This window comes from Nerophis ophidion, linkage group LG06 (assembly GCF_033978795.1).
Source record: "Nerophis ophidion isolate RoL-2023_Sa linkage group LG06, RoL_Noph_v1.0, whole genome shotgun sequence".
In the NCBI taxonomy this organism is placed as follows: Eukaryota; Metazoa; Chordata; class Actinopteri; order Syngnathiformes; family Syngnathidae; genus Nerophis; species Nerophis ophidion.
In genome coordinates, this window is record NC_084616.1 from 11089574 (window position 1) to 11103277 (window position 13704).

Consider the following 13704-nt stretch of genomic DNA (forward strand, 5'->3'; position numbering starts at 1 on the left):
TATGATTATTTTTATGATGATTTAATGTTGTTCATGATTTAATTCACCTTCTTGTAGATGTGTTGCGTCTGTAAAGCACTTTGTATTACCTCGTGTGCGAATGGTGCTGTATAATTAAACTCAAGTTAAATCCGTTTCCAGAAAGCATAATGTGGGATTCCTCCTCTCTGGGAAGTCTGCGCTAAGGCGACTCACTGCGGTAGTGACTGACGAGCTGCTGCAGGGTGCTGAACTGCGTGCGCGACGTGATGTAGAAGCCGCCGCTGTCCAACTTGCGGATCTTGTAGTGTTTCACGTTGAGTCCCTTGGTGTTGTCGTAGTCCAGCACGGAGAGACAGTAGGCACCTGCACACACAAACATGGGCGGGGCATGTAAGGCACCGTCAAACACAGACATGGGCGGGGAATGTAAGGCACCGTCAAACAAAGACATGGGCGGGGAATGTAAGGCACCGTCAAACACAAACATGGGCGGGGCATGTAAGGCACCGTCAAACACAGACATGGGCGGGGCATGTAAGGCACCGTCAAACACAGACATGGGCGGGGCATGTAAGGCACCGTCAAACACAGAGATGGGCGGGGCATGTAAGGCACCGTCAAACACAAACATGGGTGGGGAATGTAAGGCACTGTCAAACACAAACAAGGGCGGGGAATGTAAGGCACCGTCAAACACAGACATGGGCGGGGCATGTAAGGCACCGTCAAACACAGACATGGGCGGGGCATGTAAGGCACCGTCAAACACAGACATGGGCGGGGCATGTAAGGCACCGTCAAACACAGAAAAGACAAACAGATACTTGGGAGCTTAAAAACTGCTTGGTTGAAAGCCAAGTGAAAATCACTTACGGAGCTAGCTAACGATTTAGCGAAAACCAAATTTTGCTGCAAAGTTCAGTAGAATCTATTATGTTAGATCCACTATGGACTGGACTCTCACTATCTTGTTAGATCCACTACGGACTGGACTCTCACACTAATATGTTAGATCCACTATGGACTGGACTCTCATACTATTATGTTAGATCCACTATGGACTGGACTCTCACTATTATGTTAGATCCACTATGGACTGGACTCTCACTATTATGTTATATCCACTATGGACTGGACTCTCACACTAATATGTTGGATCCACTATGGACTGGACTCTCACTAGTATGTTAGATCCACTATGGACTGGACTCTCACAATTATGTTAGATCCACTATGGACTGGACTCTCACACTGTTATGTTGGATCCACTATGGACTGGACTCTCACACTGTTATGTTAGATCCACTATGAACTGGACTCTCACACTATTATGTTAGATCCACTATGGACTGAACTCTCACACTATTATGTTAGCTAAACTATGGACTGGACTCTCTCACTATTATGTTAGATCCACTATGGACTGGACTCTCACTATTATGTTAGATCCACTATGGACTGGACTCTCACTATTATGTTAGATCCTCTATGGACTGGACTCTCACTATTATGTTAGATCCACTTTTTTCTTTTTGTGTTCCAGATCCTTGCTTTTCCCATCAAGTCAACAACAGTAAACATGCAACAGTTCATGACTCCCAAACTTCACCACGACCGACGTCTCCGAGCACCACCTGCAAAGTACCATCAGGCAACGTTGTCATGACGACACCAGAGGGCGATATCACTCCAGTAATACATGCCCCCACCCCTTCCACCCCACCACCGCCCCAGGCCCTCCTTCTCATGTTTAAAGTGGGCGACATGGCCCGCGGTCATATCCACGCTGACCTAAATCTGTCTGGCGTACCCAGCCAAGACCTCCACGCCGCTCCTTCTAAAACCAGTCCCTAAACTGTCCCCGTTTCTCATTCGAAGCGGATGATATTCCCAAATAGGACACACGCCAGTATCCATTAACAGCTGGATCTAAAAAGGGGGGGGAGAATACGGCGTATCAACCTCTTCCCGTGTGCACCAGTTCTCTCCCGTGAGAGTTCTCCTAGAACCTTTCATCGTCTTCTTGTTGGAACACGTTTAGAGCGACACGACCAGGAATGCAATCGGATCAGTAGCTTTCACGGCAGACAGGAAGCCTTTCGACAACAGTGTCTCTTCTCAAGGTATAATAATAATATACTGCAGGTAGTAAACATAAATACAGTACACTGCAGACTTGTAGTCTAGTCCTGCGTTTTTACACCACTGTGCGTCTCGTCTCGTATTATTTTGGGGTCTCCCTATGTTTAGCATTAAAAGATTACAGTTGGTACAAAATGCGGCTGCTAGACTTTTGACAAGAACAAGAAAGTTTGATCATATTACGCCTATACCGTATATACCTTTATATACATATATACCTACATATACACCTATACTGGCTCATCAGCACTGGCTTCCTGTGCACTTAAGATGTGACTTTAAGGTTTTACTACTTACGTATAAAATACTACACGGTCTAGCTCCACCATATGTCCCGGCAAGAAATCTGCCTTCAAAAGAGTCCGGCTTATTAGTGATTCCCAGAGCCCCAAAAAAAGTCTGCGGGCTATAGAGCGTTTTCTATTGGGGCTCCAGTACTCTGGAATGTTCTCCCGGTAACAGTTAGAGATGCTACCTCAGTAGAAGCATTTAAGTCCCATCTTAAAACTCATTTGTATACTCTAGCCTTTAAATACACCCCCTTTTTAGATCAGTTCTCCTCTGCCCCCCTCTCCCTTGTGGAGGGGGGGAAACAGGTCCAGTGGCCATGGATGAAGTGCTGGCATCAGTTGGGGACATCTCTGCGCTGCTGACCCGTCTTTGCTTGGGATGGTCTCCTGCTGGCCCCACTATGGACTGGACTCTCACACTATTATGTTAGATCCACTATGGACTGGACTCTCACTATTATGTTAGATCCACTATGGAGTGGACTCTCACACTATAATGTTAGATCCACTATGGACTGGACTCTCACTATTATGTTAGATCCACTATGGACTGGACTCTCACACTATTATGTTAGATCCACTATGGACTGGACTCTCACTATTATGTTAGATCCACTATAGAGTGGACTCTCACACTATTATGTTAGATCCACTATTGACTGGACTCTCATTATTATGTTTGATCCACTATGGACTGGACTCTCACACTATTATGTTAGATCCACTCTGGACTGGACTCTCACACTATTATGTTAGATCCACTATGGACTGGACTCTCACTATTATGTTTGATCCACTATGGACTGGACTCTCACACTATTATGTTAGATCCACTAGGGACTGTACTCTCACACTATTATGTTAGATCCACTATGGACTGGACTCTCACTATTATGTTAGATCCACTATGTACTGGACTCTCACACTATTATGTTAAATCCACTATGGACTGGACTATCACACTATTATGTTAGATGCACTATGGACTGGACTCTCACACTATTATGTTAGATACACTATGGACTGGACTTTCACTATTATGTTAGGTCCATTATGGACTGGACTCTCACTATTATGTTAGATCCACAACTACAATCTCGGCCAGATGAAGATCAGGACCACATCATATGCAAAAAAGCAGAGACCTAATCCTGCAGCCACCAAACCCGTAATCTCTTTTGAAAAAAGTAAATGTATTGCTAGAATCGGTTTGAATCGAAAATCATGCTGATTCGCGAGTGGATTCTGAATCAAATCGTCACCTCAGGAATCGGATCGAATAGTTAAATGTCCAAAGATCCACTATGTGATATCCCCCCCAAAAATTGTCAACACATGATCAATATGGTGTAAATATCGTGTAGCGCAAGAGAGTAGCAAGATAATTGTGTCTTGCCTATGGTCAATCATAGTAGTGGCAGCGTGCATGAGAGCTGCCAGAACTGGTGGTGCCGCGGTTCATTGAAGGAAAGCTAATTCCCAACATGTTTCCCACTGTGAGGATCCGTTCCTTTGGCGGTGGTAGCAAGCTGAAGAACAAGTCTCCTGACATCTGCAGCATTGCCGCAGAGTTCATGAAGGAGGTACTGCAGACCAATCCACCTGATGATTGATTAGCTGACCAATCCACCTGATGATTGATTGGCTGACCAATCAACCTGATGATTGATTGGCTGACCAATCCACCTGATGCTTGATTGGCTGACCAATCCACCTGATGATTGATTGGCTGACCAATCCACCTGATGATTGATTGGCTGACCAATCCACCTGATGCGTGATTGGCTGACCAATCCACCTGATGATTGATTGGCTGACCAATCCACCTGATGACTGAATGCTGACCAATCAACCTGATGATTGATTGGCTGACCAATCCACCTGATGCTTGATTGGCTGACCAATCCACCTGATGCTTGATTGGCTGACCAATCCACCTGATGCGTGATTGGCTGACCAATCCACCTGATGATTGATTGGCTGACCAATCCACCTGATGATTGATTGGCCGACCAATCCACTTGATGATTGATTGGCTGACCAATCCACCTGATGACTGAATGCTGACCAATCAACCTGATGATTGATTGGCTGACCAATCCACCTGATGCTTGATTGGCTGACCAATCCACCTGATGCTTGATTGGCTGACCAATCCACCTGATGATTGATTGGCTGACCAATCCACCTGATGATTGATTGGCTGACCAATCCACCTGATGCTTGATTGGCTGACCAATCCACCTGATGATTGATTGGCTGACCAATCCACCTGATGCGTGATTGGCTGACCAATCCACCTGATGATTGATTGGCTGACCAATCCACCTGATGATTGATTGGCCGACCAATCCACTTGATGATTGATTGGCTGACCAATCCACCTGATGCATGATTGGCTGACCAATCCACCTGATGATTGATTGGCTGACCAATCCACCTGATGCGTGATTGGCTGACCAATCCACCTGATGCTTGATTGGCTGACCAATCCACCTGATGATTGATTGGCTGACCAATCCACCTGATGCTTGATTGGCTGACCAATCCACCTGATGATTGATTGGCTGACCAATCCACCTGATGCGTGATTGGCTGACCAATCCACCTGATGATTGATTGGCTGACCAATCCACCTGATGATTGATTGGCTGACCAATCCACCTGATGATTGATTGGCTGACCAATCCACCCGATGACTGAATGCTGACCAACCAACCTGGTGATTGATTGGCTGAACTGTGGTGATGTAAGAGCTCCCAGATGATTGAGAATCATCATGGTGTGACAACCACTAAGGACTCAGGACTAAGTCAAGCTCTGACTAGATCAACCACATCTTAGACTCCTCAACAAGAAGGTCAGGAGGTTCTGCAGGGACCGGCAGCTGTTCATCGACTTCATCGAACTCAAGGCTGCCTTCCAAACAGTCGACTGACCTTCACCGTGGAACATCCACCGCATCTCCTCCGAACAAGCTCATCACTCTCATTACGATGTTGCATGACAGCTCTGAGAGTTGAGTCTGTGTCAACAGGAGTGAGACTGACTGGTTTCAATTGCCTCATCTATCCACTTTCTTGGACCTGAGATCGGTGACTATGTCTTAACCCACCTGGATTACGATGCGTCCCTGTTCTGCCACTTGCACGCTTAGCTGAGCTTGGACTGCGTGTCACCTGGTCCAGGACTAAGCTCATGCGTGTCGGTGACGGACTTGATCCACACACCGTTATCTTCGGTTATGAGGCCGATAAGTTTGTCTCTTCGTTGGTTCACCAACACGGGGGACATACTGAACGAGGTGAACAGATGGCGAGGACTGGCTCCTGGAGAAACCTCTGGAGGTTCTTAAGGTACAGTCCTTGCTCCTTTACGTGGTCCATTCTGCAAGACCACGGGTGCCCAGTCTCGCATGCTAAGCAACAATGACGGTGGTTCTCCAATGCGTACATCAGCCCGAGACCCCACCAGCCCAACATCCTTTGTGTTCTTGCCCAGCGCCATTGTCCTCCACTACCTTGCTGACCAGTCTGTCAGAACCATCATGGAGTCCTGCTTGTCTGCGGTTAGTTGGAGATGTCCTTGCGGCCGATTTCAATGGACCATGATCAAGCAGATCAACCTCTTACTGAAGGATGCGTCGTGAACCCAGTATGCTCAACACCTTGCTGGCATGAAACTTAGGCAGACCATGATCAAACAGATCGACCTCTTACTGAAGGATGCTTCGTGAACCCAGTATGCTCAACACCTTGCTGGCATGAAACTTAAGCAGACCATGATCAAGCAGATCAACCTCTTACTGAAGGATGCTTCGTGAACCCAGTATGCTCAAAGCCTTGCTGGCATGAAACTTAGGCAGACCATGATCAAGCAGATCGACCTCTTACTGAAGGATGCTTCGTGAACCCAGTATGCTCAACACCTTGCTGGCATGAAACTTAAGCAGACCATGATCAAGCAGATCAACCTCTTACTGAAGGATGCTTCGTGAACCCAGTATGCTCAAAGCCTTGCTGGCATGAAACTTAGGCAGACCATGATCAAGCATATCAACCTCTTACTGAAGGATGCTTTGTGAACCCAGTATGCTCAAGGCCTTGCTGGCATGAAACTTAGGCAGACCATGATCAAGCAGATCGACCTCTTACTGAAGGATGCTTCGTGAACCCAGTATGCTCAACGCCTTGCTGGCATGAAACTTAGGCAGACCATGATCAAGCAGATCAACCTCTTACTGAAGGATGCGTCGTGAACCCAGTATGCTCAACACCTTGCTGGCATGAAACTTAGGCAGACCATGATCAAGCAGATCGACCTCTTACTGAAGGATGCTTCGTGAACCCAGTTTGCTCAAAGCCTTGCTGGCATGAAACTTAGGCAGACCATGATCAAGCAGATCGACCTCTTACTGAAGGATGCTTCGTGAACCCAGTATGCCCAACGCCTTGCTTGCATGAAACTTAGGCAGACCATGATCAAGCAGATCAACCTCTTACTGAAGGATGCTTCGTGAACCCAGTTTGCTCAAAAGCCTTGCTGGGATGAAACTTAGGCAGACCATGATCAAGCAGATCAACCTCTTACTGAAGGATGCTTCGTGAACCCAGTATGCTCAACGCCTTGCTGGCATGAAACTTGGGCAGACCGCGATCAAGCAGATCAACCTCTTACTGAAGGATGCTTCGTGAACCCAGTATGCTCAAAGCCTTGCTGGCATGAAACTTAGGCAGACCATGATCAAGCAGATCGACCTCTTACTGAAGGATGCTTCGTGAACCCAGTATGCTCAAGGCCTTGCTGGCATGAAACTTAGGCAGACCATGATCAAGCAGATCAACCTCTTACTGAAGGATGCTTCGTGAACCCAGTATGCTCAACGCCTTGCTGGCATGAAACTTAGGCAGACCATGATCAAGCAGATCAACCTCTTACTGAAGGATGCTTCGTGAACCCAGTATGCTCAACGCCTTGCTGGCATGAAACTTAGGCAGACCATGATCAAGCAGATCAACCTCTTACTGAAGGATGCTTCGTGAACCCAGTATGCTCAAGGCCTTGCTGGCATGAAACTTAGGCAGACCGTGATCAAGCAGATCGACCTCTTACTGAAGGATGCTTCGTGAACTCAGTATGCTCAAGGCCTTGCTGGCATGAAACTTAGGCAGACCATGATCAAGCAGATCGACCTCTTACTGAAGGATGCTTCGTGAACCCAGTATGCTCAAGGCCTTGCTGGCATGAAACTTAGGCAGACCATGATCAAGCAGATCAACCTCTTACTGAAGGATGCTTCGTGAACCCAGTTTGCTCAAAAGCCTTGCTGGCATGAAACTTAGGCAGACCATGATCAAGCAGATCAACCTCTTACTGAAGGATGCTTCGTGAACCCAGTATGCTCAAAAGCCTTGCTGGCATGAAACTTAGGCAGGCATCACTCGACAGGACTGAAACGTGAGATACTGTATTTAAGTGTCACCTTACCTTTGGTGGTCTCGCTTTCCCTCACCAGAAACGTTCCTCTTCGGTTCTCCAAATTCAGCAGCAGCCTCTCAGAGTCGCGGCGCGATATCTTGCCAAAGAACCACCTACGTTTGGCGGACAGAAGGCATATGAACGAACAGGACGAGGTGAAAGTTGGAAGTTGATGCTTGAGACCACATTAAGTAACACACAAACGTCTCCATGACAACAGCCTCTTACCTGGAATCTGCAGTCAGTCTGAAATGACTGCAGAAGAAGGAAGGAAAAAGGTGAGACAAGCAGGCGTTTTGCAGAGGGTTAGTTTAGCATAGCAAGGCTAACAGTAAATGAAAAGGTACAGAGGCAGGAAACGGGCAAAAGTACCAGGACGACTACAGGGAGTGAAAGAAATGGTGGATGCGTTTCCTACAAGACAGTTCCAAGCAAAGAACCAGAAGAGAAAGATGTCCTACTCTTCAGCTTGGATGGAATCAGACGGAGCCACGTAGTTGCTGGGAATATATCCGTTCTCTCCGGTGGTCAAGGAGCGCGCCAGCCACCAGTCGCCCTCTCTGCAACGACAACGTACGGCGTCACACCAAAAAAGACACAACAGGAGCCATGCGAATATGTGAGGGGGAGTAAAACCAGGACTACTTTGCACCAGCGGGAGGGGATAATGTTACAAAGGTCAATGCAAAATCCAAAATAATATCTTGACCAGGGATGGGCATGGTCAATAAATTTCTGGATGTCAGGTTTTTTGAGTTTGCTCTCTAACCGGGATATGGTAAGCAACTAAAAACAAATGAAGAACAACTTTATTAGAAACTTTTGCAAGAAGAAAATTGCAAGGTTGCCTAAAGCCACAACATATTAGTCTGTGTGGCGAATGGAAGGAGGTTCCTCAGGCAGGTAAGTTACCTCGTCAATAAGGTTGGTTCATTGTGAGACGGCTTTCAGGTGTTAACTAGGATTGTCCCGATACCGATGTTTTAGTACCGGTACCAAAATGTATTTCGATACTTTTCTAGCCACAGTGGAAGGAGGTAAATTGAGATTGAGACCCTTGATGTAGAGCTTCAGTCGTTCAACAGTCCGGGGTCTCCGCTGTCGTATTTTACGCTTCATAAAGTGCAACACATTTTCCATGTGAGACAGGTCTGGACTGCAGGCGGGCAAGGAAAGTACCCGCCCTCTTCTTTTTACGAAGCCACGCTGTTGTAACACGTGCTAAATGTGGCTTGGCATTGTCTTGCTGAAATAAGCAGGGGCGTCCGTGAAAAAGACGGCGCTTAGATGGCAGCATATGTTGTTCCAAAACCTGTATGTACCTTTCAGCATTAATGGTGCCTTCACAAATGTATAAGTTACCTATGCCTTGGGCACTAATGCACCCCCATACCATCAGACATGCTGGCTTTTGAACTTTGCGTCGATAACAGTCTGGATGGTTCGCTTCCCCGATGTTGAATATTTCCAAAAACAATTTGAAATGTGGACTCGTCAGACCACAGAACACTTTTCCACTTTGCATCAGTCCATCTTAGATGATCTCGGGTCCAGAGAAGCCGGCGGCGTTTCTGGATGTTGTTGATAATTGACTTTCGCTTTGCATAGTAGAACTTTAACTTGCACTTATAGATGTAGCGACAAACTGTATTTAGTGACAGTGGTTTTCTAAAGTGTTCCTCAGCCCATGTGGTGATATCCTTCAGAGATTGATGTCGGTTTTTGATACAGTGCCGTCTGAGGGATCGAAGGTCACGGTCATTCAATGTTGGTTTCCGGCCATGCCGCTTACGTGGAGTGATTTCTCCAGATTCTATGAACCTTTTGATGATATTATGGACCGTAGATGTTGAATTCCCTAAATTTCTTGCAATTGCACTTTGAGAAACGTTGTTCTTAAACCGTTTGACTATTTGCTCACGCAGTTGTGGACAAAGGGGTGTACCTCGCCCCATCCTTTCTTGTGAAAGACTGAGCATTTTTTGGGAATCTGTTTTTATACCCAATCATGGCACCCACCTGTTCCCAATTAGCCTGCACACCTGTGGGATGTTCCAAATAAGTGTTTGATGAGCATTCCTCAACTTTATCAGTATTTATTGCCACCTTTCCCAACTTCCTTGTCACGTGTTGCTGGCATTAAATTTTAAAGTTGATAAATATTTGCTAAAAAATAAAATGTTTATGAATTTGAACATTAAAAATGTTATCTTTGTAGCAAAATCAACTGAATATGGGTTGAAAGTGATTTGCAAATCATTGTATTCTGTTTATATTTACATCTAACACAATTTCCCAACTCATATGGAAACGGGGTTTGTACTTCATGCAGTTGAGGGGCGGTAATTCACGTCATCCAATGCCCATCCCTAATTACTTGAGGATGCAATGGGACTGAAGACATGCGTGGGTGTGGGTATGACAATGGAAAAGTGGTATGTTCAACATCACTGGAGAAAGGCGTCTGAAGCTCTGCAGCACTATTAGACTCATCATGACTGCAAAGTGTTGGAAAGCTTCAGAGCAGCTGGACCAGGATGCAGTCTGGATGAGGTTACCGGGCAAACATTTGGGGGTGATGCGGGCAAACACGTAAACACAAAAGACATTCAGGGTGCTTTCACACTCATCGTCCGCTTTCTCTTGTCCCGATGTGTTGCTTGTAAATGCAGCCTGTGTTCCCCCCTGGCTCGTCGAAGGAATGTAAACAGGAAGACCGTTTAACGAGAGAACACAACACGGAGGTTTAATGTTATGAGGCCGACATGTGCGGGCCTAGATCGGATTGACATCCCTTTTCCCCCCCCGGATGCTAGATGTGGGCAGATTGATCAAATCATCGATATTATCTGTACCAGAGTAGTATTGTTACTCGTAGAGATGTCCGATAATGGCTTTTTTGCCGATATTCTGATATTGTCCAACTGTTGTAGCGTCCCGGAATAGTTAGTGCTGCAATGGCTTCTGGGTATTTGTTCTGTTGTGTTACGGTGCGGATGTTCTGCCGAAATGTGTTCGTCATTCTTGTTTGGTGTATTTGTAACAGTGTTAAAGTTGTTTATACGGCCACCCTCAGTGTGACCTGTATGGCTGTTGATCAAATATGTCTTGCATTCACTTGTGTGTGTGAAAAGCCAAAGATATTACGTAACAGTGCCTTCAAGGTTTATTGGCGCTCTGTACTCCCTACGTCCGTGTACCACTCCGTACAGCGGCGTTTTAAAAAGCCAGAAATTTACGGAAATCGATAATTTCCGATATTACATTTTAAAGCATTTATCGGCCGATAATATCGGCAGTCCGATATTATCAGACATCCCTAGTTACTAGCGTGGTGAGATTAGATATTTTCCAGTTTTCACAAGTATATATGTTGGTGGTATTGTTTCATCGTCTGATATTATCGTGTTTACTATTGTAAAATGTTACAAATACAAATATTTTGTGTGCCTAAAATCTGGATAATTGGTAAATAAACAGATGATTACCAATCACCAAATTGAAGGGAAAACATACCTTATCAAAATGTGATTCCGGCAATAGGCAAAGGGGTGGAAAGTTTTCGGAAATTTATCACGGCAAACTAAGCTCAGGAAGTTTGGAAATATTAACCATTTTTTGATTATTCAAAGCTAGCCAACTCGGGAACCATTCAATCCAACCCATACTGGTGGGCAGTTAGGGTTGCCAAGGGGTGGAAAGTTTCCGGTAAATTTTCCGGAAACTTTCCGGAAATTTACCACGGGAAGTTAAGCTCGGGAAGTTTGAAAATATTGACCATTTTTTGATTATTCAAAGCTAGCCAACTCGGGAACTATTCAATCTAACCCATAGTGGCGGGCAATTACGGTTGTAAAGGGGTTGAAAGTTTCCGGTAAACTTTCCGGAAATTTACCACGGGAAGTTAAGCTCGGGAAGTTTGGAAATATTGACCATTTTTTGATCATCATGAACCATTCAATCCAACCCATAGTGGTGGGCAATTAGGGTTGTAAAGGGGTGGAAAGTTTCCGGTAAGTTTTCCCGAAATTTACCACGGGAAGTTAAGCTCGGGAATTTTGGAAATATTGACCATTTTTTGATAATTAATGTTAGCCAACTCGGGAACCATTCAATCCAACCCATAGTGGTGGGCAATTAGGGTTCTAAAGGGGTGGAAAGTTTCCGGTAAACTTTCCGGAAATTTACCACGGGAAGTTAAGCTTGGGAAGTTTGGAAATATTGACCATTTTTTGATTATTCAAAGCTAGCCAACTCGGGGACCATTCAATCCAACCCATACTGGTGGGCAATTAGGGTTTTAAAGGGGTGGAAAGTTTCCGGTAAACTTTCCGGAAATTTACCATGGGAAGTTAAGCTCGGGAAGTTTGGAAATATTAACCATTTTTTGATTATTCAAAGCTAGCCAACTCGGTAACCATTCAATCCAACCCATACTGGTGGGCAGTTAGGGTTGCCAAGGGGTGGAAAGTTTCCGGTAAATTTTCCGGAAACTTTCCGGAAATTTACCACGGGAAGTTAAGCTCGGGAAGTTTGGAAATATTGACCATTTTTTGATTATTCAAAGCTAGCCAACTCGGGAACCATTCAATCCAACCCATAGTGGTGGGCAATTAGGGCTGTAAAGGGGTGGAAAGTTTCCGGTAAACTTTCCGGAAATTTACCACAGGAAGTTAAGCCCGGGAAGTATGGAAATATTGACCATTTTTTGATTATTCACTTTGCTCTCTTACGACAGAGTGATCTTTATAAACTCTGAGGAAAACCAGACTGGGGTGTTTCAACGGTGTGTTCAAGGACCCCGCAAAAGAGTAGGATGCCACAACACCCCTCAAAAATAGTAATAATCAACAATATTATTTTATTTGTCACGCACTTCTCATTGAAATAAATCCTAAAAAACTATAAAAGCTGAGCCAATAAAACTGATAAAATACTAACATTGATCAGTGAAGCATAATTAACACAAAACATACCAATTATTTGGTGGGTTATTTTAGTTATGTTAAAAAAAATACTAACTTGGTCAAAATAGTTTAATGTGTATACATGTAAACCCATGATAATAACAACCATGATCATTTTTTCCACAATAACTATGGTATAAAATGTTCACATTGTTCAAATGTTAGGTATTAAAAGCTGGGGGGTGCTGAATTTAGAATGATTTTGAACTGATTAAAATGTTCAAGAATGGATTTTTATTAACGCGTATAAAAGGCCACATGAACGCTTTCTGGCAAATGTTATGCATCTGTAAAGGTGCTGTAAAAAACAGATTCACATCCAAAATTGAATTGATTCATGAATTTCAAGGCTTCATTTATAAAATTAAGATTTTTAGTCCAACTACGCACTTACTCGCCGTGTGTATACGTCATACGTAAGCATTTGTGGCCTGTTTTGAAAAGGTTTTATTGTAATTTGTGAGAATGACATATTTTTAAGTGTTTTAATGTTGCTTTTATCTTATGTCGGCTAGTAAACTCTTTGTTTTGTCTTTAGGACTCCTGATTGTCAGCTCACAGAGCCGTTTTGGCCAGTTCCTTATTTGTTCTGAAGAAGCAGCTGTGTTATTTTCGCTCTACATAAGCCTGACTTGTGTGTTATATTCATCCATGACATCATTTTTATTGTAAATTGTGAGGTGTGTGTGTTAAAATGTTTTTGTTGTTTTTACAAATGATGACAGATGTGAACAAGAGCATGTATTGTCTTTGTGTGATGATGTATTTGAGATGTGGTTGTGTGGTACATTAAGTATGTGTCCATGAAAGGGCATTTTATAACGTTTTTTTAATTTGATTATGTG

General features: G+C 44.4%; 1 protein-coding gene across 5 annotated transcripts in view; it reads right to left on the reverse strand.

The window, feature by feature from the left end:
• Window positions 1-13704, reverse strand: part of src (v-src avian sarcoma (Schmidt-Ruppin A-2) viral oncogene homolog) — a 101995-nt gene that overhangs the window by 17291 nt on the left and 71000 nt on the right. For 3 of the 5 annotated variants that reach the window (XM_061902646.1, XM_061902647.1, XM_061902645.1), the window contains 4 exons: window positions 8354-8452; window positions 8121-8147; window positions 7902-8005; window positions 196-345 (listed from right to left, as the gene is read on the reverse strand). In XM_061902646.1, coding sequence (XP_061758630.1) covers window positions 196-345; window positions 7902-8005; window positions 8121-8147; window positions 8354-8452 — 380 coding nt within the window. The remainder of the gene's footprint in view (window positions 1-195; window positions 346-7901; window positions 8006-8120; window positions 8148-8353; window positions 8453-13704) is intronic. The other 2 variants (XM_061902649.1, XM_061902648.1) reach the window with 1 other exon arrangement.